Source organism: Vigna radiata, chromosome 10 (assembly GCF_000741045.1).
Source record: "Vigna radiata var. radiata cultivar VC1973A chromosome 10, Vradiata_ver6, whole genome shotgun sequence".
In the NCBI taxonomy this organism is placed as follows: domain Eukaryota; kingdom Viridiplantae; phylum Streptophyta; class Magnoliopsida; order Fabales; family Fabaceae; genus Vigna; species Vigna radiata.
The window spans coordinates 18,135,725-18,157,484 of NC_028360.1; the positions used below are offsets into that span (position 1 = coordinate 18,135,725).

General features: G+C 31.2%; 1 protein-coding gene across 1 annotated transcript; it reads left to right on the forward strand.

Moving 5' to 3' along the window:
* The first annotated feature begins 6,583 nt into the window (after positions 1-6,583).
* On the forward strand, positions 6,584-12,599 carry LOC106776141 (auxin response factor 3). Its single transcript, XM_014663491.2, has 11 exons — positions 6,584-7,626; positions 7,961-8,017; positions 8,365-8,547; positions 8,703-8,787; positions 8,882-8,972; positions 9,048-9,212; positions 9,692-9,811; positions 9,902-9,977; positions 11,003-11,162; positions 11,252-12,168; positions 12,264-12,599. The coding sequence occupies exons 1-11, from the start codon at positions 7,300-7,302 to the stop codon at positions 12,279-12,281; spliced, it is 2,199 nt and encodes a 732-aa protein (XP_014518977.1). The 5' UTR covers positions 6,584-7,299; the 3' UTR covers positions 12,282-12,599.
* Positions 12,600-21,760: the final 9,161 nt, after the last annotated feature.

Below are 21,760 nucleotides of genomic sequence, written 5' to 3' on the forward strand. Positions count from 1 at the left end.
CAAATTGTTTTGTTTGAAATAAAAAATAGAGTAATCTTTTTAAATTGTTTTTAAAAACTATTGTCGTTGTTATTATTATTTTTAAAATTATTATTATTAACTGATTGCATTACTACTCCTACTATCTTCAATGTTAATATTTATGTATTTTAGCCTATTCTTTATTGAAATAATTTGATTTAATGTACTTGGTGGAACATAAGTCATACCATATAACCGTAAGGAATCCTTATAACAAAGTGAGGATTACTGAATAAACTATTCTTAAGCAATAATGAACATCCACTTAAAGACATAAAGTATATTATTTTAATGTAATTAAAAAAAAATCTATATTTCTTCATTGAATCAACAATAATATTTTTTTCTCTCTTTTCTTGTTCTTCTTTGTCTTTAACCTGATAAACAAATTATAATGCTTTGTATAATTTATGAATGAAGTAAAGAAAATATAAATATAGAGTTCAAAAGAAGACTTGTTTTTATAGATGAAAATAAGAGTTAAAAGCTTTTTTTAGGAAAGAGTATTCACTTGTTTAGATGAGTAAAAGATTAAAATAAATAAATAAAATAAAATGTTTTTATACCAGTTAAAAATATAATTATTTATTATGTTGATTTTATATTAAAATTGGGAATAATTAAACAAAAGAATATATTACTTTAATTCTATTTATTTCCTACTTTAGTCTTATAATAAAGAGCAGTAAGCCGTAAAGGGGTATTTCTCACACTTGAAAATAGAGGAAAAAAACGAAGGAGTGAAAAGTATGGAATAATGTGCTTTTACCATTTGGTCCCCTTCGTGCATAATGAACAAGTTTAGTTGAGGCCCACAACAATCTTATTTCCCAAAGTAAAAAGAAAGTGCTTAAAAGAACAATTTTTATATATATAAGACAAAATGGAGGTACATGCTTCTTTATTCTTTTTTTTTTTATACATCTGGTTTAGTAAATGTTTTCCTTAACTAATTTTAAAATATCCATTTATCTAGCTATTTTTTTCTATTTGTATTTTCTAGATTTTTCTTGTTACACGAAATTCACACATTTATTTGATAAAAAACAATGTTGTAATAGGATGGAGAAGCTCTACAAAACATACATTCACAATTACTCCAAATTGGTTTGGTTAATTTTGTGTGTCTTGGTTTAAATTCTTTCTTGTTCAGATTCAAGACAGTCCAAGATATACATGCCAAATGCACTTCGATGTTTAAGTTAATAATTAGTCATATCAAAAGTTGGAGCTAAATCTTAAATTCGCAATAAATGAATCTATCTACCTTCTTAGTTTTTATCTCTATTTATAGGTTTTCATATGAGTTTGAGAATAATGAAACCTTAATCATGACCCAATCATTCCTAAGTAATGCTTACTTGTAATCTCAACTTAACAAGGTTGTTGAAAATGGTTGGTTGTCAGGATATATCCACTCGACTTCCTCTCCTTTGAGTCATTCGATCTGGTGATTGTTTGATCATACATATATAATATTTTTATAATTATCTAAAACATGCTTCTAAATTTGATAGAACTGAAAAATAATCCATAATAAAATTCAAACAATCTAATATAATATATAAAACACATAAACAAGTTATGTAATAATAATATCTATATAAGTGGTAATATATATAACACTTATTTTCGTATTAATGCTTTTTGACCGGTTTTAGTTTTTTGTGTTTTCAATATTTGATGTCCTGTTTTTTCCAACTTGGTTTAATATAAATTTCTGTATTCATTTTGTCCTAAAAACAAACAAGTTTTCTTTTAAGAGTAGCCTTGTTATTATATATATATTTTTTTAATTTAAAGAAAAAGAGAGGAAGAGGACCATAATATGTTAACTAGTTATATAAATTTTTTCAGAGTGTTAATGTATAGCAGAGAGAAAAATAAAATAAAAGAGAAATAAAATGTATATCTATTATCTATTAATTATTGTAGTTTATTATCTAGTTTTTTCAATTTACATCGTCCCATGTGCATTGAAAGTGACATATATAATCTTGCCGAACAAGATTAAAAACTCACTTAATAGTATAATTGATGAAGAGAAATATGAGTTAAAATAATTTTGTTAAAAAAAAAGGATATAGAAAAAATGGTGTTGGTCTAAAGATCTAAAAAAGGAGTGTTGGGAGGTAGGAAGTGGTGGGCCTGGGCTAGGGCATGTGGGTAAGATAAGAAAATGAAGGAGGTTTTGGAATATACATATTATGGTGAAGAGTGTAAGTCACTGTGGGGTTTCTTCAGCTCACGTATTGTAATATCATACAACTTGCACCCTAGGAGTGACCCTAGTGCCTCTTCAAATTTCAATAATATAATAATAATAATAATAATAATAATAATATTTTATAATGTATAGAATAATTAAATACACCTATTTGTTTAGGGACAGACTCAAAAGTACCCCATCTCCACATGCTCGCCTACATCCTAACTTATACAACAGGACTCTACCATATATGCATCATCCAACATTTTAATTCAAAATAACCCCACTAATCAATGCTTGGTGGGGATCTCTTTTCTTCAATTATTTCATCCCTCTGATGTTGATGTTTCAAATCAATCTCTTTTTTCAATTCCCACGTTCCTTTCTTTTAAACAAACAAAAACTATAAATTAAATAAATAAATAAAAAAAAACCCCAATTTATTCGACTCAGTTCATGCCATTTAGAGTATGACATAATCAACATAGAGAAAAGTACCTGTCCTCAGGAATAATCATGCGTACTTTATTTCCTTAAAAAAATTCTCATCCATACTTTCTTTCACATCTTATGCGACAGGGATGTTAATCTTTATAATAATGCTCCACATTTAATAATTCATTCAGTTTAAACATTTTTCTATTTCTTCAACAAACTCTGTTAAATATCTTATACACTGCACAGACTTTATATTAACATACAATGTTAAACTGTTTTAGCGTTTAAGAAGTCGTTTTTCTTACGTAGTGGACATGTCACTGACTGATTACTAAGAAACCAAAAGCACGTCATGAAATTATTTTCAAAAGTTTGACTTTAACAAATTTCAGATACATGGCTAACTGTGGCCATACAAATATTTTTTTTTTCACGGTGGTTGTATGAATTTATATATTTTCTGTTTTAGACTAATAACTTTGAATTACTCTTTTAAAAAGGCTGTAGTGACAAATATATCTTTAAATGATTAAATTTGCATTTTTTTTTAAAATGAATGATTTGGTATAAACATAATGGATTAAGATTGCCCATAACGAGAAAAAAAAAATCCAAACCATCAAATCACTTGAAAAAGGTGTTTGAAGACACTACGTACAATGGACGTATATTTCTTTACAAGCTCAGCCGATAAAACATAATTTAAAAAGTATTGCATAGATTGATTGATTGATTTGGTTTAAATTAAAAAGTCTTTTCGGATTCTCTTGAAAGATAATTTTTCCACACGCAAATCAGACAAATGCTATGTATATTAAAACAATGGTATGAAGATATTAATTGCACTTTTAGAATATAAATTTTAATTTTTTTGAATCGAAAAAGAAATGATATTAATATTGCATCTTCTTTACATAGTTACCGTTACTTATTTGCGATGATGATTTGCTGAAAACTCAAGTGTCATAAAGTGTTTGACTAAAAGGGGAATAATTTTTAAAATTAAAATGTTTGGTATCTGTGTATTCCAATAAGCACTTGATGGTGTCATGTGGATATATGATCGATCTTTTTCTTCTATTTTGTTTTTCACCATATAACGGAAACATTCCTTGAGAAAAGAAAAGAAAAAAAAAAAGTTTATACGTGTAATGGAAGAAATCTGAATAATAATAAAATGGTGACTGGAAGTAATTGTTGGATTGAAAAAAGAAGGAAGAAAGGATTAATTTAGTGGATGCAGAATTGGTTAGGGAAAAGAGCTAATAATAATGATGACAAGACCCTAATGGCAAAGTCAAAACCTTAGCAGACAAAGTAAGTGGGCGTTTCAAAAGGCAAAAGATGAATGCTTAAAACCATTGTGCAACTTTCCATATAAAAACCTCTTTGTCTTTCACTTGTCTCTGTTTTTTGGTTAATTGTCAACATTAACTACCAAAGCATACCAATTATTTGCACCTGTAATCATTCAGCCTCAGCACCACACCAATGCTACTATCTCACTCTTTCAACTTACCAAAATCACATTATCTATTATTTTCTTTTATTTTCTCTCCTTCTCTTCTCTGTCGTAAAAAGTATAATACATTTAATTACTTGTTTAGTTTCTATAATCACAAAATATTCCCTTTATTGTCTGTCTACACTCAAAAGTCACTTTTTTTAATAGCACGCATATGTATGTACTCAATCATAAAATTTGGTTAGATTCGAGGTAATATGGAAGAATGAAATAAACTATTCAACCTGTCAGTAGATTCTGTGTCAATCACCAATCTGCTGGCTTAATTTCCTACCCCACCTTTACATTTTCTTTCGTTACAATTTTTTCTTTATTTCTATTCAGGCGCTTCACAATTTAATACATTAAAAAACTGAATATTTTAGAATTAACTGTTGTATTTTTATTTGCTTTTTCACACTTTAAATTTTGCTTAAAATAAATTGAACTAAATTATTTAAATAATTTTATGTCGTGTAGTATTTATTCATACTTTAGTGCTATGTTTATTCAAAGTGATTTACTATCCAACCTAATTTGAAAATGTATATTTAGAAGTGATGAATGGAGATAAATTACGAGATTATTTCATAATCCTAATTTCGTTATTACGAGAATATATATTTTAATATCACATTTCACGCACATGCAAATATAATGGAAAACACGTTTTTGTTTTCTTTTCTCGGAGTTTAAAATGGTTCACGACGAATAATCCATAACAAAAAAAGAAAACTAACGAATCGCGTTGTGAAGCTCCATGACGATCGAGATGTAGTTATATTTGAACATTGAGATTTGTTTTGAGTTGTATTAGAATCAATTATGAAATTGATTTTGGAAAAAGTTAAAACTAATTTCATGCAAATGCATTATGTTGAGAATCATTTCTATTAGGTATGAAATCAATTTCATGCATTCACTTTTTATTAATCGACTTAGTATTTTTTGTTTCTCCATCAAAGAAATAAAATAATGTATCATTCAATAAAAATATACTTTTCATTAATAATTTATTGGCCAACTTTGGTGTTTTCTTAGTGGACTTATAAGTGGTATGTTACTCTTTGTGGTTGTGGTTGGTTTTCGTATAAAATGATTAATTTGTTTTCTTTACACACAAAATGTTTTTTCGATATTATAATGAGTTGAGTTATATTCAACTTACTATTAGCTTATTATCTTTATATTTTTATACAAATTAATCACACAAATAATTATTAATAAATAAATTATTATTAAAACAAAATTAATATTCCATGTAAATAAATTATTTTCTATAAAAATATTAAATTTTAATATTTTGTATACCAAATATATTGTATTCTTTATTTATTTTTTAAAATTTTATTCATTAAATAATTTTAATATAATTTATCAAAATTAATCGATGACAATATACTTACGATATATAGAATGGCAACACATGAATGATGTGGAAAATGAACTGTTTCTAATGACGTGAACGTTGCATTATTGCTTTTGAAGAAAAAACAAACAAACTGAATTAAAATAAGAAATTATCGTAAGAAACAAAATAGAAAAATTAATTTTAATATATATATATATATATATATATATATATATATATATTTACAATTTTGTATAATATTATACAGGTCGACATGAGTTTTCTTAGACTTATAATAAGATATTTTACGAGTTTGGTATTTGATTTTTTATTATAAAAGTGTCAATATTTCTTCTGTTTTTATATTTTATTCTATTTGTCATAAACTTCATCATAATATTAGAGCGTTATATAAATACAAAAAAAAAGAGAGGTTAAATACATATATTAATAAAAAAAATACAAAACAAGTAAAACAAATTCAAATTAATTAAAAAAAATATATATATATTCAAGTCAAATAATTTAATAAATTGTTTATATTTAATTCAAATGCATTTTTTAATGAACAATAAGTCATAATTCGTTATTATTATTAGTTTGTTTCAAATTCATTTTCTATAATATTAATTGTAAAATTTTAATTAAAAAAGATATAGTTTGGGTTACTTAATTGTCGATATAAATTTGTTTTATGAACCATTTTTTTCTTACATTTATGTAATTTATTAATATTTAAAGTTGTTATAATTAGTTCTTATAAATTACGGGTTAAAGGTTGAATTATAATACTATAAATAATTTTTTAGTTAAGTATAATAAAAATATTATGATTTTAGTATAAAAATAAAGAGAAAAAATGAAAAAAAAAAGTAAATTTATGGCATCATGTGATGTGGAGGTAAATAAATAGGTTAGCATAAGGGAAAAGGTGGGGTCTTGAAAGAGAGAGAGAGAGTAAGAAAATTAAGCAGAGAGATGAGAGAGGGATAGGTGTGAGATTTGGTGAAGTAGAAGAGGACAGAATAGACATCCGCCCGGAAATACAGGGATGCCGTACACTCTTAAATACTTTTTATTCACTTCCCATATTTTATTGCTCTTTAACCCACACATAACCTCACAAACTCACCCACTACCACTACTACAGTCTTTCTTCTTCTAGCCTTGTTTCTTTCTCTTTCTTTCTCTCTCTATCTCTATCTCTATCTCTCTGCCACACATCACACCCAACAGTCTCAGCATAGCATAGCATAGCATTGCATTGCAGCAGCGGCAACTGCACCACTGCTCCTGCTTCACCCCGCAGAACAACGGGCAAAAGGGCCCAAAAAACACATAAAATAAAACAACAAGGGATACAAATCTCCCATTTTTATATCACTCCAACTTAAATCTCACTGAAAGCTTGATTTGATGCTACCCCAAAATACACACACCTCCCTTCCCAGCCAAAACATAAAGTAAAAGTAAAGAACCCCAAAAAGAAACAAAATAGCAGAGAGAGTGATAACTCATAAAAGGTTAGTGTGAGAGAGAGAGAGAGAAAGAAAGAAAGATAGAGAGAGGACAGAGAAAGAGGGTCTCTTTCTTTTTGGAGTATTGGGTCACACCCTCTTTTAGCAATGCCAAAGTTACTCAACTACACCTCACGCTCTCTGAAAATGCTGCAGCAGGCATGAGACCATTCATTGAAATCTTCCCCTCCTCCCTCCTCTTCCGACCCTCTCCTTCACTTCTTACATTTCTTAACATTGCAAACATCGCTTTCTTCCCATGGGGTTGATCGATCTGAACACCACCGAGGATGATGAAGCTCCATTATCCGCTTCTTCTTCTTCTGCCGCTTCATCTTCTTCTTCTCACTCTGGTATAAGCACTTCTGCTTCCACCTTCGTTGGTCCTCCTCCTCCTCCTCCTCCTTCTTCCGTCTGCTTGGAACTCTGGCACGCCTGTGCGGGCCCTTTGATCTCTCTGCCCAAGAAAGGAAGTGTTGTTGTCTACTTGCCACAGGGACACTTTGAGCATGTTCAGGATTTTCCGGTCACTGCTTATGATATCCCACCCCATGTCTTCTGTCGTGTTCTTGATGTCAAGCTCCATGTAAGTGTGCTTCGCTTCGTCACTTTTTTACCCTTCATCGGACAAAACAAAACCAATGTGTCGGCTAAGAAGTTTTTGTTCCTTTTTCCCTTTTCTTGAATTTGGTTTCTTTATGGGGGTTTCTATCTGGGTTTCTGTTTGTCTGCTTGCTGAGAAAGTTTATGTTTTTCCTTGTCTAGTTTAACGATTTACGAATGAAGGAGCGACCCCTTTGGTTTTGTCTCTGGTTTTGGTTATTTTGGATGAGTCATGTGTAAAGGGAAATATGGGATGGTCTGTTTTTTGATTTTGCATATATATTTTAATGTAATGTGGTTGTGCTTTTTCTGGGCAGGCAGAAGAAGGGAGCGATGAAGTATATTGCCAAGTGTTGTTGGTTCCTGAAAGTGAGGTGAGGTTTCTTTATGATGTTGATTTTACTTAGGTGCAGTTAGGGTCTGGGAAGCTTGCAGAAAGAAAGGCATCTCAATCTGTCCCAGTCTTTCGGGTCAGATGAAATATGACTAAGCAAGCTAGTTATGATGATTTTGTTTGATTGAGGAGAATGTCATATCTCTGGAAGCCAAGGGAGGAAAAAGCACACTGTGGTTAACACACTGTTTTTCTTTCCTTCCAAATCCATGTTACTGGACCTTTTGTTATGCTAAGATATGGTGTTATTTTATTATTAAGCGACTGGAGTGTCTTTATTGGCTGATTTTAGTTTTAATTATGCTCGAACTCGGCACTTCGTTACAGCAAGTGGAGCAAAGTTTGCGTGAAGGCCAAATTGAAGCTGACGGGGAAGAGGAGGACACTGAAGCTATGGTGAAGTCAACAACTCCCCATATGTTCTGCAAGACTCTCACAGCTTCAGACACCAGTACTCATGGTGGATTTTCAGTGCCTCGCCGAGCAGCTGAAGATTGCTTTCCTCCTCTGGTAATTAAGAATTACAATGCATTGTTTGTGCTCGCTCAAGAGTTTTGCGGGCTGATCTAATTTGATTTATCATATTTTATATGCAAATTTCAAACTTGTTTGTGTATGTACTTTTGTGGTAGCATTTTGAATTTGTACTCTACTGTTATTTTTAGGATTACAGTCAACAGAGACCTTCACAGGAGCTCGTGGCTAAGGATCTTCATGGCCTGGAATGGAGGTTTCGTCATATATACAGGGGTGTGTCACTTGTTAACATACTAGTGTGCATAGCATGTTTGTTTGACACTTTTGAGTTGGGGGTTTTATCTTTTATCATTATGCAAATGAACAGGCCAGCCACGGAGGCATTTGCTAACTACTGGATGGAGTGCATTTGTGAACAAAAAGAAGCTTGTTTCTGGAGATGCTGTGTTGTTTCTTAGGTATCAGGACCTGAATTTGTATCTGATATGAACTTGTATTCTTGAACACAACTAACATTTTATAATATAAATCAGGGGTGACGATGGAGAACTGAGATTAGGGATTCGTAGGGCAGCCCAGTTGAAAGGTTCTGGTTCCTTTGCAGTTCCCACTGGTCAGCAATTGAATCCTGGAACTTTCATGGATGTTGTTAATGCATTATCTACAAGATGTGCTTTTAGTGTTTGCTACAATCCAAGGTATTTTTCTATTAAGTCACTTGTACTTTTCCCAGGAGCTACTCAAGGAAATCCGTAAATATTTCATTTCTATGAGCAATTGTGGAGTGTTTTATGTTGGTATTAGATGGGGATGGGGTTTCATTGCAAAATATAATGGTGAATTTCCCGATTCACTTCAGCTATTCTATTTTAAGGTGCTAGAAAGGAGATTTGGTTTAATAGAAACAGAAGACCTGCATTGAATTTCCTAGAAATTCCTAATGGTTATTGAATATTTTATGCTTTAAAATTTCCATGCATATTCTTTTATATATTTTAATAAGATTAAAGTAAAAACTAACAGTTCACGTGTTAGTTCCATGCATTGGAAGGTTTTTGCCAGAGCTATTCTTTAGGAATGTCATTTTTTTAATATTACTGATTCAGTACTTCTCCGTCATTTTTCTCTCAATCTCTCTTAAGAATGTCTCGCATACTTTTTTGCTGTTCCTTTGCAGGTTTAGCTCGTCAGAATTCATCATACCTGTTCACAAATTCTTAAAGAGTCTTGATTGTTCTTATTTAGTTGGAATGAGGTTCAGGATGCGTTTTGAAACAGAAGATGCTGCAGAGCGGAGGTTTGTTAAATTATCAAATATCGTACGAGTTCATGCTACTTATGGATTACCTAATCAATAAGTGATCTTGATACAATTTCTATTGAACAGGTTTACTGGATTAATTGCTGGAATTAGTGATGTCGATCCTGTTAGATGGCCTGGATCGAAATGGAGATGCCTACTGGTATGTCAGCTTTGGTATTACGTCATTCTTTAATTTTGTTATTGTTCATGTACACATGATTGTGTGTTGTAAGCTTTGAGGCTTGATATTGTAATGTTTTTGGTCATATCTGAGCTCATTACGATCAGGATTCTCTCTATAGACTACATTAGTTTTGCACTTCTACATTATTGAGCTTTTCACATTTGTTTTGGATATATAAGTGAGCAAGGTAGAAGGAGTACTAAATATGATTGCGTTTTCCTCTCCGTAACTGACAGCTTTCTTATTTTTGTTTCAGTACTTTTTTTTTTTTTTTCGATTTCCTGAAGAAGCTTTAAAATAATACCAACTCGTTTATTGTTCCATCTGTCTTTATTTGATGATTTTTATTTTATTGATAGATATTTACACATTCGTTTCATGGATGAACTCTGCAGGATGTAAGAACTTCCATAGACCTGCCTTTGAACCTATTTTTCTCAAATAAATGAAAAACAACTTTAGAAGAAACTATACACTTAGATTTATTTAAATTACGCATGAACGTAACGAGTAGTCTCCCCCCAGCCCTTTTATTGTGTTGCCTTTATTCAGGTTATCAGCTTGACAATTATCTTTTGATATTTGAGTTGTAAATGATAGTTTTACCTATCTCTTTTTTTAGCCATAATTCATCGTTTATGGTATGTAAAATTTCATTAGTGTGTTCCATGCCTAGTAGTGGAATACATGTTTGACACGAATCCGTAACAGCCAAAGTTGGCTTGTCTTTCAATACTAATAATTCGAGTAGTTGGTTAACTTTCTCCTGCCAACTCCTAACAACATATCTGTATATTGCAGGACAATGTTTGATATTCTTCGTAAACTTGTTGTTTCTGCATAAATCTCAAACATTCCTTTGTTTTGTATGTCAATTTCTTAGATCTCAAAAGATTTGAATGTTCTCATCATTCATAATGGACACAGAATCGGTTTGCACTGTCACTACCGCATTGTTGATTATAAATTGTTGAACCATTTGTTCTTAATGTTTTATACAGGTAAGGTGGGATGACATGGAAGCTGCTAGGCACAATAGGGTTTCCCCATGGGAAATTGAGCCATCTGGTTCTGCTTCAAGTTCCAGCAACATGATGGCAGCTGGTTTGAAGAGGACCAGGATTGGAATGACTTCAACGAAGATGGAATTTCCTTCTCCCAGTAAGTCACTAGACCAATTTTCTTGAAAGAGAAGTATAATTGAGCCATGTTTCTCGGTGCAATAACACTAACAATTTGTTACTCGGCAGATGGGATTGGAACATCAGACTTTGGGGAATCATTAAGGTTCCGGAAGGTCTTGCAAGGTCAAGAAATTTTGGGTGTTAATCCTCCCTTTGATGGTATTAATGCTCAGAGTCCCCGGTTATATGACTTAGGGAGGTACTATATTGGTCCAAACTGTCCTGGGATTCCTCCAACGGGAAATAACATCAGAATGCAGCATGCAGCATCTGATTTTTCCTGCAATGGCACAGGCTTTAGTGAATCTTTCCGGTTCCAGAAGGTCTTGCAAGGTCAAGAAATTCTTCCAAGTCAACCATATGGAAGAGCATTGTCAATAGAGGAGGCTCGAGCTAATGGTCGCTTGGGACATTTTGATGGTTATCAGTTGCTTAACTCCAGAAATGGGTGGTCTGTACAGATGCATGACAATGCTCCGCATTTGCATGCATCCGTTACACCTTCTCAGGTGTCATCTCCATCATCTGTGTTAATGTTCCAGCAAGCAGTTAATCCAGTTTCTAACAGTGATTATAATAATAAAAAACACAGTAAGATGTACCAAGGTTTATGCGCATCTGAAGTGAAAGCTAGAACATTTGCTTCTCCCCCATCTGATGATCTTACTTTCTCCAGGCGAGCTCCGGAAAGGGCTAGTTCTTTAGGTATGTTTGATGTTCGTAATCAGTTGGGTAGTTCACAGTCACACAATTCTGTGTCGGCACTGAGAAACAATCAAGAGTTGGTTTCCTCATGTAAAAGTAGTTGTAGACTCTTTGGTTTTTCATTGACTGAGGACACACATGTTGCAACCAAAGAGGTTGATGCCTCTACCATCACTTTACCCATTAATGCTGGACCTTCCTTTACTAGAATTGTTGAAGAGGAGTTTCATCCTAGCAGGACACTCCAGAGCAAGGCGGTTGGAAGTAACTGCCCAAAGGTAACTGATCTATATGAACCTTTACCATGCAGGAGGATGTAATTGTTCAACTAATGCTTCACTACCTGTTGGATAATTCTTCCTACTCTATGCAGGGTGTGTTGCAGTATTGAACTTAGAATCATGTGCGCCAGCTAATATGACTCACTGGAATTGATAAGCTGAAGAGTTGGTCCATTGTTTGCTCTGGTTATGTGCTTTGCTATAATATCTTTGGATTTCAGTGACGAGGAAAATTGTTGTTTGCTTGATTTAGTTAATTTTATCTAATATTGGCCAATGACCAAAGTTGAAGTACTTGTGTATTTATGGTTTGTGCATAGGCAATGTGACCTGTACGAGAATGCAACTCGAGTAAAAAACTATTGTGGTAATACTATGCATCTTTATCCAAACCCTTTGAATGTATTTATTAAACATCTTTATCAAGATGTTGAACTTTCATATGGAAGGGAACGCATCCTTAAACGTCTCCAACCGTCACTTGTCAGTGATTTCTGCTCACTGCAAAGAACAATGTTGCATAACGCTAATTGGGTCAATCCTGTTTCCTCTCAAGTCCAAAAACAACACTTTTTTAGTGACAGGGATGGATCATAGCCATGGACCAAACATGTTACTCTGTTTATCTCGTGTATTTATGGAAACCTTACACGCTGCTATTTGACTAAATAGTACTTTTCCTCGTAATATGCTTGATGAAATTGTGTTTGAAAGTAGAAAATGTCAAACTCAACTGATATATTAAAAAAATGTAATTTTTGTACGGAAAGCAATACACTTGTTAATTTTAAACCTCTCAGAATTATTTCATTGTATAATTTTTTTTAATGATATAATTTTTATTTTATTTACTTTCAATTTAGGTTGATTGCAACCGAACTTTTTTTTTTTTATGTAAATTGAAAAGGTGAGAAAAGTATATACAAAATTTTATCACTAAATAATTGTATATCGAAGAGAAGCAAATATTTATTTTTGTTTCATTTAAAACTAGTTCATTCATTTCCATCACTAATAATAGTTATTTTTTTTTATTGTTCTCTTTACATATAGAATGTGAAAAAATGTTGAAACTGTATATGAATATCAAACAATAATTGTGATTTCAAACTGGACGTAAGATTTAATTTCATAAACTTTGTAAATGGATTTCAATATGTAAACTTCTAAATGCTCAGAGAAAAACACGAGAGTAACTTTCATGCATGTCTTTATTTAATCAACCATGATCTATATTTTGGAATTTGGTTTTGTTTTTGACAAAGATTCGAATGTAAGACTCGTGTTCCTCGGAAACAAAGTTAATCATTCGTGTTGCACAAGATATACGGAAACTTAGTCAAATCCAAAATGAAAGCTCAAACAAAAAGAAAATATCAACTACGAGAACAAGCTCGCATAATTTTTTTTCCCACTTTTGTTAACATCTTATTAATGTGCATTCAATAATATTTTAGACTTTATTTTGACCGAAATTCATTTCAATAATACAATTATTTATCTTTCAAGTCCAAACCTTCACGAATTTTCCTTTTCTGTGTCGTCACAGATAAAAATATGACTCCAGTAAGAAAATGTCTTGGTTACAGAGCTTCTTCAAGCCATCACTTTCAACTTTAGAGTGACATAATTTACTTACCTTAAAGTTTATGAACTGAACAGTAAAAGAAAGTGAACGTAACAATTCTGGTCAAAAACAAAAAAACCTTCCAACATCTCTAATTGCTAACAACTCAACGTTCCATTGCTCTTGAAACAACAGTCTTATAAGTAGAGTGGTTAATTTGCTCTTGAAACAACTCGACCTAATTTTATCAAATTTTGGTTGGATTGCAGAAAATCGATCGAATCAATTAGGTCCAATTTGGTAGAATTTCAGATAGGACAGACACGATCGAATTTAGCCAAAAGTGCTTTCCGATCGAAATTCGACCAAGTTGGCTTCTGCCAAAATTCAACAGATTTCAACAAAGTCTGAAATTTAGTTGAATTTGGTCGAGTTGACGCAACCAAAATTTGGTTGAATTCGATTGAGACAGTCCGTCTAGACAATTGTCCTGGACAACTAGTGTTGACCTTTGTCGGAGTCTCGTCACGACTTTTGGCCTAAATCGGTCTATTTCAGTGTACGAGCAAACCCATCTCAATCTTTGGGATGGGACAACAACCCATCTTAGACTATGCCCAAGCTGATCTATCTCGACAATTGGTTAGAGTCTATCTTGGCCTTTGATCTAAGATGGGCTTGCTCGTCTTGGCCATCAACATGGGTTGGCCCGTCATTCAACCTATGTTAGTCTGTCTTTGTCTTCATCTTGCATTGGCTTGTCTTGACATTAGGACTTGGCCCACCCGACTCAACCTTTGTCTTAGACTGGCTCGTTGAACCATTATGGTCAATTTATCTCAGCCTTTGGTTTAGGCAAGACTGTTGTTTTTTTTCGGTTTGGGTTGAACTGTCATTTGACCTAGGCTCACCTGTGTTTCCGTTTGTCTTATACTTGTCTGTCTCAACTTTCAACTTGGATCACTGTGGACTAGCTTGGGTTTACCCATCTCTACATTCTACTTGGTTTGATCCGTCTTAACTTTTGTCCTAAGTTAATTTATCTTATGTTTTGATTGAATAAGTAGACCTTCAACTTAAATAAACTTGTTCGATTGTTAACTCAAACTTAAAATATGTTTTTATCTAAGTCCCTCTTATTCTTGACCTGGATCCACTTAAAAAAAAATGTCACGGGTCTCAACTTTTTTGGAACCCTATAAGGAAGCTTAATAAAGTGTCGAGTAACATTGACTCATGAACCATTAGTAAAATTAATACCTCTACTATACGCCACACATGAAGTGCCAAACCTTTGAGCAAACCTTGGTAAAAACATAACTGTTGGGTTAGATAGTATAAAAAAGAAAAACGTCACATGTCAAGTTATTTTGGGGACAACATAGAGGTGAGAAAAGGTGTTTTACTTCCTAAAAAATGACATTCTTAACTTTCAGTTGGGACTTGGGACCATATGTTATTAATTTTTTTTATATACAGGACCACATGTAATTAATGTTGCACTGATATCCCTTTTTTTTCCCATGTTTTTACCTGTAGTCAAATTTCTCATTCTCACCATAAATGTTAAAGTATTTATGGCCTTTAAAATATACATGTCTTCTTAGAGTTAGAGAGATAAGTTTGTTAAAGTAAAGATATAAAAACATTTATTTTAAAAATAAACAGTTGCATTCTTATTTTAATAAGCAAAAACGTATCTACTTCCTACATAAGTGATTATTTTAAGTGATTTTTCATTTATTTTAGCTACAGACAATTTCATAAGCAGTTTCTAAGATTGATTATTTCACTCTTAGTCATAGATTAATGGTAATGCAAACTGTCTTATAAACAAGTTATGATTTATATAATTACTTTTTTTTTAATAGGTCAAAAGCTAAACACAATTTCCTTTACTTAAAAGCATAAGATTCTTAAGGTCATGATTTGACTCATTTAACTTCTTATTACAAAACCAAAAACTATAATATCACGATTTGATTGTAATTCAACTCATTTAATCTCTTATCATTAAACCAAAAGCTATAATTATTAGTTAAGATACAACTCTTTTTACTCGTAATAGTCTATATATCACTATTCAATTGCGATTCAACCTAGGATGCCGCTTGCAATGCTTTCCAGTAAGATTGCTATAATATAATGGAAAATCTAAAAATTACATGTTGTTGCTATATATATATATACTGTTATTCTATGCCCGTTTTGCAGAAGGAAGTAACTTTGACTTGCAAAAGTATATAAAAGGGGCTGGAAAAAGAATTCAGACACTACCCACCATGACTTCAATGAAAGCGACTGAATATTATATCATCCGTTCTCTTTTTGCAGCTGCTGGATTTGCATCTTCTCTGTACTTTACATATATTCTACAATTCAAATGGTAACAATTAAACTAGATGATTATACTAAAAGAACTTGTATTTTGTTTTCTCCCTTTTTCCTTCTGCAGCATCTCACAGCCATCTCTGGCTTCCTTTTATTCCTCTAATGGCACTTTTGGGATAGATATAATAATAAGTGATATTTCGTTTTATGTTGTATAGCTGCTTTTATTGGTGGGAACAAAGCTACAAAGCATTATAACAGACATGTGTTTGGACAGTCATAACATGACAAATCCCAGATCATTAAAGGGACTTTTTCTGGCTTGGATGACGATAATTTCTTTATCTGAAAGAAAATTTAAAATACAATTTGAAAAATAAATTTACATTTTATATTATATAATTCGTAATATAAATTATATTTTAAATTGGAAGTAACAAGAAAGTGTAAAATTAAGACTATGGGGTTCGGGAAGAAATCACCTTGGATGAGCTACTTTTCGGCTCCAATTTGACAGGCCCATCATCTATCTAAACTTGTTTTTCGGTGCTACGTATTAAAATAGCTTCTTTCTTTAATTACAACATTTTTGTAAAGAAATATTTAATGCATTAAACATTATGGATTGGTCTTTTAAAAATGTAGACCGAATGAAGTATCAGCAAGTTTACTCATAAATGTATCTGTTATATAAGTTTTAATAAATAAATAAATATCAAATATCTAAGAAAGAGAAAATCATCTTCTCTTTCTCTTTTCGGTGTTATTATATTAGAATTATACCAAATTGTCTGATACGACAAGAGAGTAAAGTTCTTTTCTAACTGATACTAAAATATCAAATAATTTAGAACAAATAAATCAACTTGTGATGATGACCTTTATCTTTAAAATTTAAAACAGCAATAGAAGACGAATCTGGTTGAAGTTCATAATCTTAGACATTATTCTCTAGTTGTTCAAATGAAGTACGAGAAAAGAAAGATTGTTACATAAATAAATAAATAAAAAAAGACGTGATAGGAAGGTATTATTTGTGAAGAAGTATTGAAATGATATATTATGTAAAGTTTGGGTTTGGAGTAGTAAAATAATAGACGTATAAGATGAGAGTTTCGTCACTACTTACGTTGCAAGGGTCCATTAAAATGACGTGCATAAAATGTGGAGAGTGTGTGGGAGATGATATCTCTATACTTTATAGTGATTACCCAATACTCATCTAAAACCATTGGAAAAGTCAAATTTTGCGTACAAAGACTGGATCGTGTGGTCCCTCTCAAGATTCTATATAATGAAAACTATGGAGTACATGGTTTTAACCTTACATGGGGCGAAAGTGACAATGGAGAAAAACGATGAAATCCATATACATACACCTATTTTATTTTCTACCCTTTTCAATTTCTCACCATGTATGCAATGGTCAAAGAAGAAAGATATTTATACATACATAGTACACTTGTATGGCTTTGAATTATACAATTTTGGTTAAGAATTAATCAATACGTAATTATTTAAGATGTACATTGTATTTTTTTTCTCTTTCAATTTGAATATTAAAATGTAATGTACCAACATCAGGCGTGTAACATGCACACAATGCGATGCTATAATTAATATCCATCTACTTTAGACTAAATAGAGATGTATGTGAGTTGCTTCCGGTTGCATCGTTTTCCTTTTTGGTGGGCGCGCGGGTGTTTATTGCAAAAGGAAAATAGAATAGTAGCTTTTTCTGACAAAATATAAATGTACCCAAAATCTAGTGTTTGCTTATTTTTGCCATTCTGTACAAAATAGGAATCTTTTGCTACAGCATGGAAATCTCCGAAAGTTGAGTTGCTTTGAAGTTATAATTAGAAAAAAACAGAATGTGAATGTCTTTAGGTGGTAAAAGAGTCTTCCACGTTGAATTCAATAACATATCCTCTCCAAGCTTATACTTCTTCACAAGCTGTCTAAGCTCAATAATACCCAACACTGCATTCAAAGTACCTTCCTTTTTTGGAAAAAAATTGTTCACTGCTCTTTTTTTTTTTTTTTTTTTTTTTACTTTAGTTATGTTGGAATTCGTAGAAAAAAAAATAATCATATAATTAGAAAAAAAAAATCCTTATGTCTTAAAGTTTCTATACTCACTAGCTACGGAAGTACTATGTTAACTCTGCGAGAAGCCTAATTGGTCTTGTTCCCATGAGAATCTTTCGAAGGTATCACTCTCCACCTCCATTATAATCCAATATTGGTTGTTTGCGTATTTTAATGTCATAATGTTGGAGATTCCATCAAACTTTATCATGCATATCGAAGACTGGTTGTTCACTACACAAAATGCTATTCTACTTACCTGTCAAACTCTTTATCACAATCCTCTACCAAGCTTCTTAATCTAATTTTAGCCATGGTGAAAACCTTGAAACTGTGTGAGAAAGACACGTAACTTCATAAAAAAAAAAGCATTTCGTTTTTAAATTTGAAGAATTGAATTATATTATTGTTAAATCTAGCACTACCTCGTTACAAATGACTTTGTAACTTTAAACCCGTACCGTACTTAATTCGCAGACAGCATGAAGATGTATATACATTGAATGGGACAACGTAAAGAGGTATACATAAAGTGCATGTGCAACCTAGCCCAAACAAAAATCACGTTCAATTCTGTATTAAAAGATATCGACAGAACACGATGAACCCAACAAAATGTTTGTGTTAGATTCATCTCCAATTATGTATCTCATTTAGAGGGGAAATAAATAAGAAATAAGTGAAGTAATAATATAGAATGTAGAAATGTGAACGAAAGAAGTAACTAACATGGGTGAAATTGAAACTAAAATTTGACAGAGGACCCCATAACACGTTATTATTGATGGGTTTGATTCAATGTTTTTTCCGAACGGCAAATGAATCTTGTCAGCTCAACCATTATATTTTATTATATGGTATTAAAAAAAAAAAAAAAAGAAACTCAAGGAAAACGTGTAGTGGGGCTGAACCACCCACACTCAGATTTCGAAAAACGACAGCTCCTGAACATGTGGACGGTGAAGATGGTTGTGCTTCCCACAAGCACGTGGCCAGCCAATGGAGTTCCTTCAAATGGATAACGACGTCATCGCAACGTTGTCGTTTTCGCTGCACCGTCCTTTACTGTGTCTCACTACAACAACGCTTCTCACCCTTATGCACTATTATATTACTGCCCTCTGGACGGTGCCACGTCGCCCCTGTTTATGCATTCACCATTTAAATAATAATAATAAAACTATATTTTACTAAATTATTGCTCTCCTCACCAAAATATATGATTTCATCACTTTTAATTATTCCGCTTACCGTATTTCCTCCTCAATTCATTTCATTAAAATATACATGCTTTACAAATATTTATATTCTATTCTTTTCTTTTTAAGAATCAGTTGGATAAATTTTTTTATTGAATATTATAAGATTAATATAAATGACGACAAAAATAATATGAGCTGAGGAATGGTGTACTTGTAATTAAATTATGGTAAAATACCTTTGTCCCAGTTTTGGTTACGAATATTCGAAATGGTCTCCATTTTATTTTTCTGTTCAATATAGTCCTAAAAAACGTAATTATGTTCAATTTAGTCCTTTTTTGTGTAATGTAGTCCTAAAGAATGTAATTTGTGTTCAATTTAGTCTTTTTTAACAAGAACTAAATTGAACACAAATTACGTTCTTTAGGACTACATTGAACATAAAAAGAACTAAATTGAACATAATTACGTTCTTTAGAACTATATTAAACAAAAAAGTAATATAAAGATCAGTTTAAATATTCGTAACCAAAACTAGGATAAAAAAAAGGTATTTAACCTTAAATTTTTGAAAGAAGATGTTTATCAAGTTAAAATGAATAAATATTATTTTAAGTCATGTCACCTAATGGTTGTGGGTCCTTCAGGAGATATTTTTTTCCTGAGGTAAGTACAGCCCGTTACTATATAAAATTCAACAATAACGCATTATTAATTACTGTTGAAAATACAAGCCTAACTGTCTCATTTATTTATTTATTACGATATCTTATAACTTTTTATGAAAAATATTAGTTTTTATTTATATAATTTTTAATATATGAAAATAGAATAATTAAATATTATTTATTGTGTATCATATTAACGTTGGAAGAAAACGGTTTAATTGTATAGTATTAAATACTTTAAATGCTTACCGTAAGTATACAAAGAATGTGATTTTAATTTAAATCAGGAGTGGATCCCTTACTACTATTCATTAATTTTTTTTTTGTTCTCATCTCTGATATAAATTCTGTAAGATAACTTTTAAATATTATTAAAAGTAAAATACTAGATGGATCATGAGAAACTAACCTGTGTAACATATATTATCGTGTCCAAATTTAATATTTTTTTATACATGTATTTGTTTTGTTATGTGGGAAAAGTTACGGCATTTTTTATCAAAATAGTATAACTATTAAAATCTACTAAAATCGATTTATTTTAAAAGATTAAAATAGACAATAGTATTTGTGTGCAAGATTTTTTTTCGAATAAATTGTGCTTTTAAGACAATTTTTTTAACTTCTTTAAAAAACAAATTGAAATAATGTTTTGAAACACGGGAATAAAATTTGTTATAAAAAGCTAAAATAAGGTCTAGAAAACAATCTTAGATAACCTTTATATATAAAGTTGGATGCTTTATTTGTCCAAAATCAATTCAATAATTTGCCTATGCAAATAGATCACACCCTTCCTCTGATTTTAACATGTTCTATATCATTTATAATTTATAAACAAAATTGGTTAGTAGCATTAATTGTACAACTTACAATTAATTGCATGTACAAGAACAAGAACAAGTGACTGTCTCTACAGATTTTATAGTAAAAGTTTACAATGAAATAATCTTACATATAGACGAAAGTAGAAAATCGTGCAAGTTAAGATTCTTTAGTAAATTAGATAATTTAATGAACAAATACCACCAAAACATTAGCAGTTGGATAAATATGTGTGTTGAATTCAAAACTCAGCCAAACTGACTAATGTAATAACAGTAATATAATTATTTTTAATTTATTCAACTATTCGTTTTAAAATATTAAACTATATCATCTTTATACATCTTTAGAAAAAATAGTTGGAATTTATATTTTTTTTGCAAAAAAAATATATAGTTAAAAGGATTAATTAAAATAATTTACATGTAATAAGAAATACATAAACTTAACCAAACCTAAACTTATTTTTTTGTTATTGAAAGAGGTGATGAATTTGTTAAAACAAACCTTTTCCATGTTTGAAAATTCTTCCCACTTGGGACAGTGATCACAGCTCTTTAACTTCATTATCACAGCATAGGGTGTGAAATTATCAAAAAACGTAAAAATGATCACCCTATAATTATTATTTTTTATATGTGAAACATTGTTTTCAAAATCACATTGATATATATATATATATATATATATATATATATATATATATATATATATATATATATATATATATATATATATATAAAACAAGAAAAAAAAAAACATCAAGGTTGAATTATTAACACGTAATAAGTTGCGTATGCAAAGAAGGAAGTTAACCAGTGATATACAAAATGAGAAGAAATTAGTAGGAAAGAAGGTAAGTGATTTACTGGGACAATGATAAACATCTCAGCGTTTCATCATGG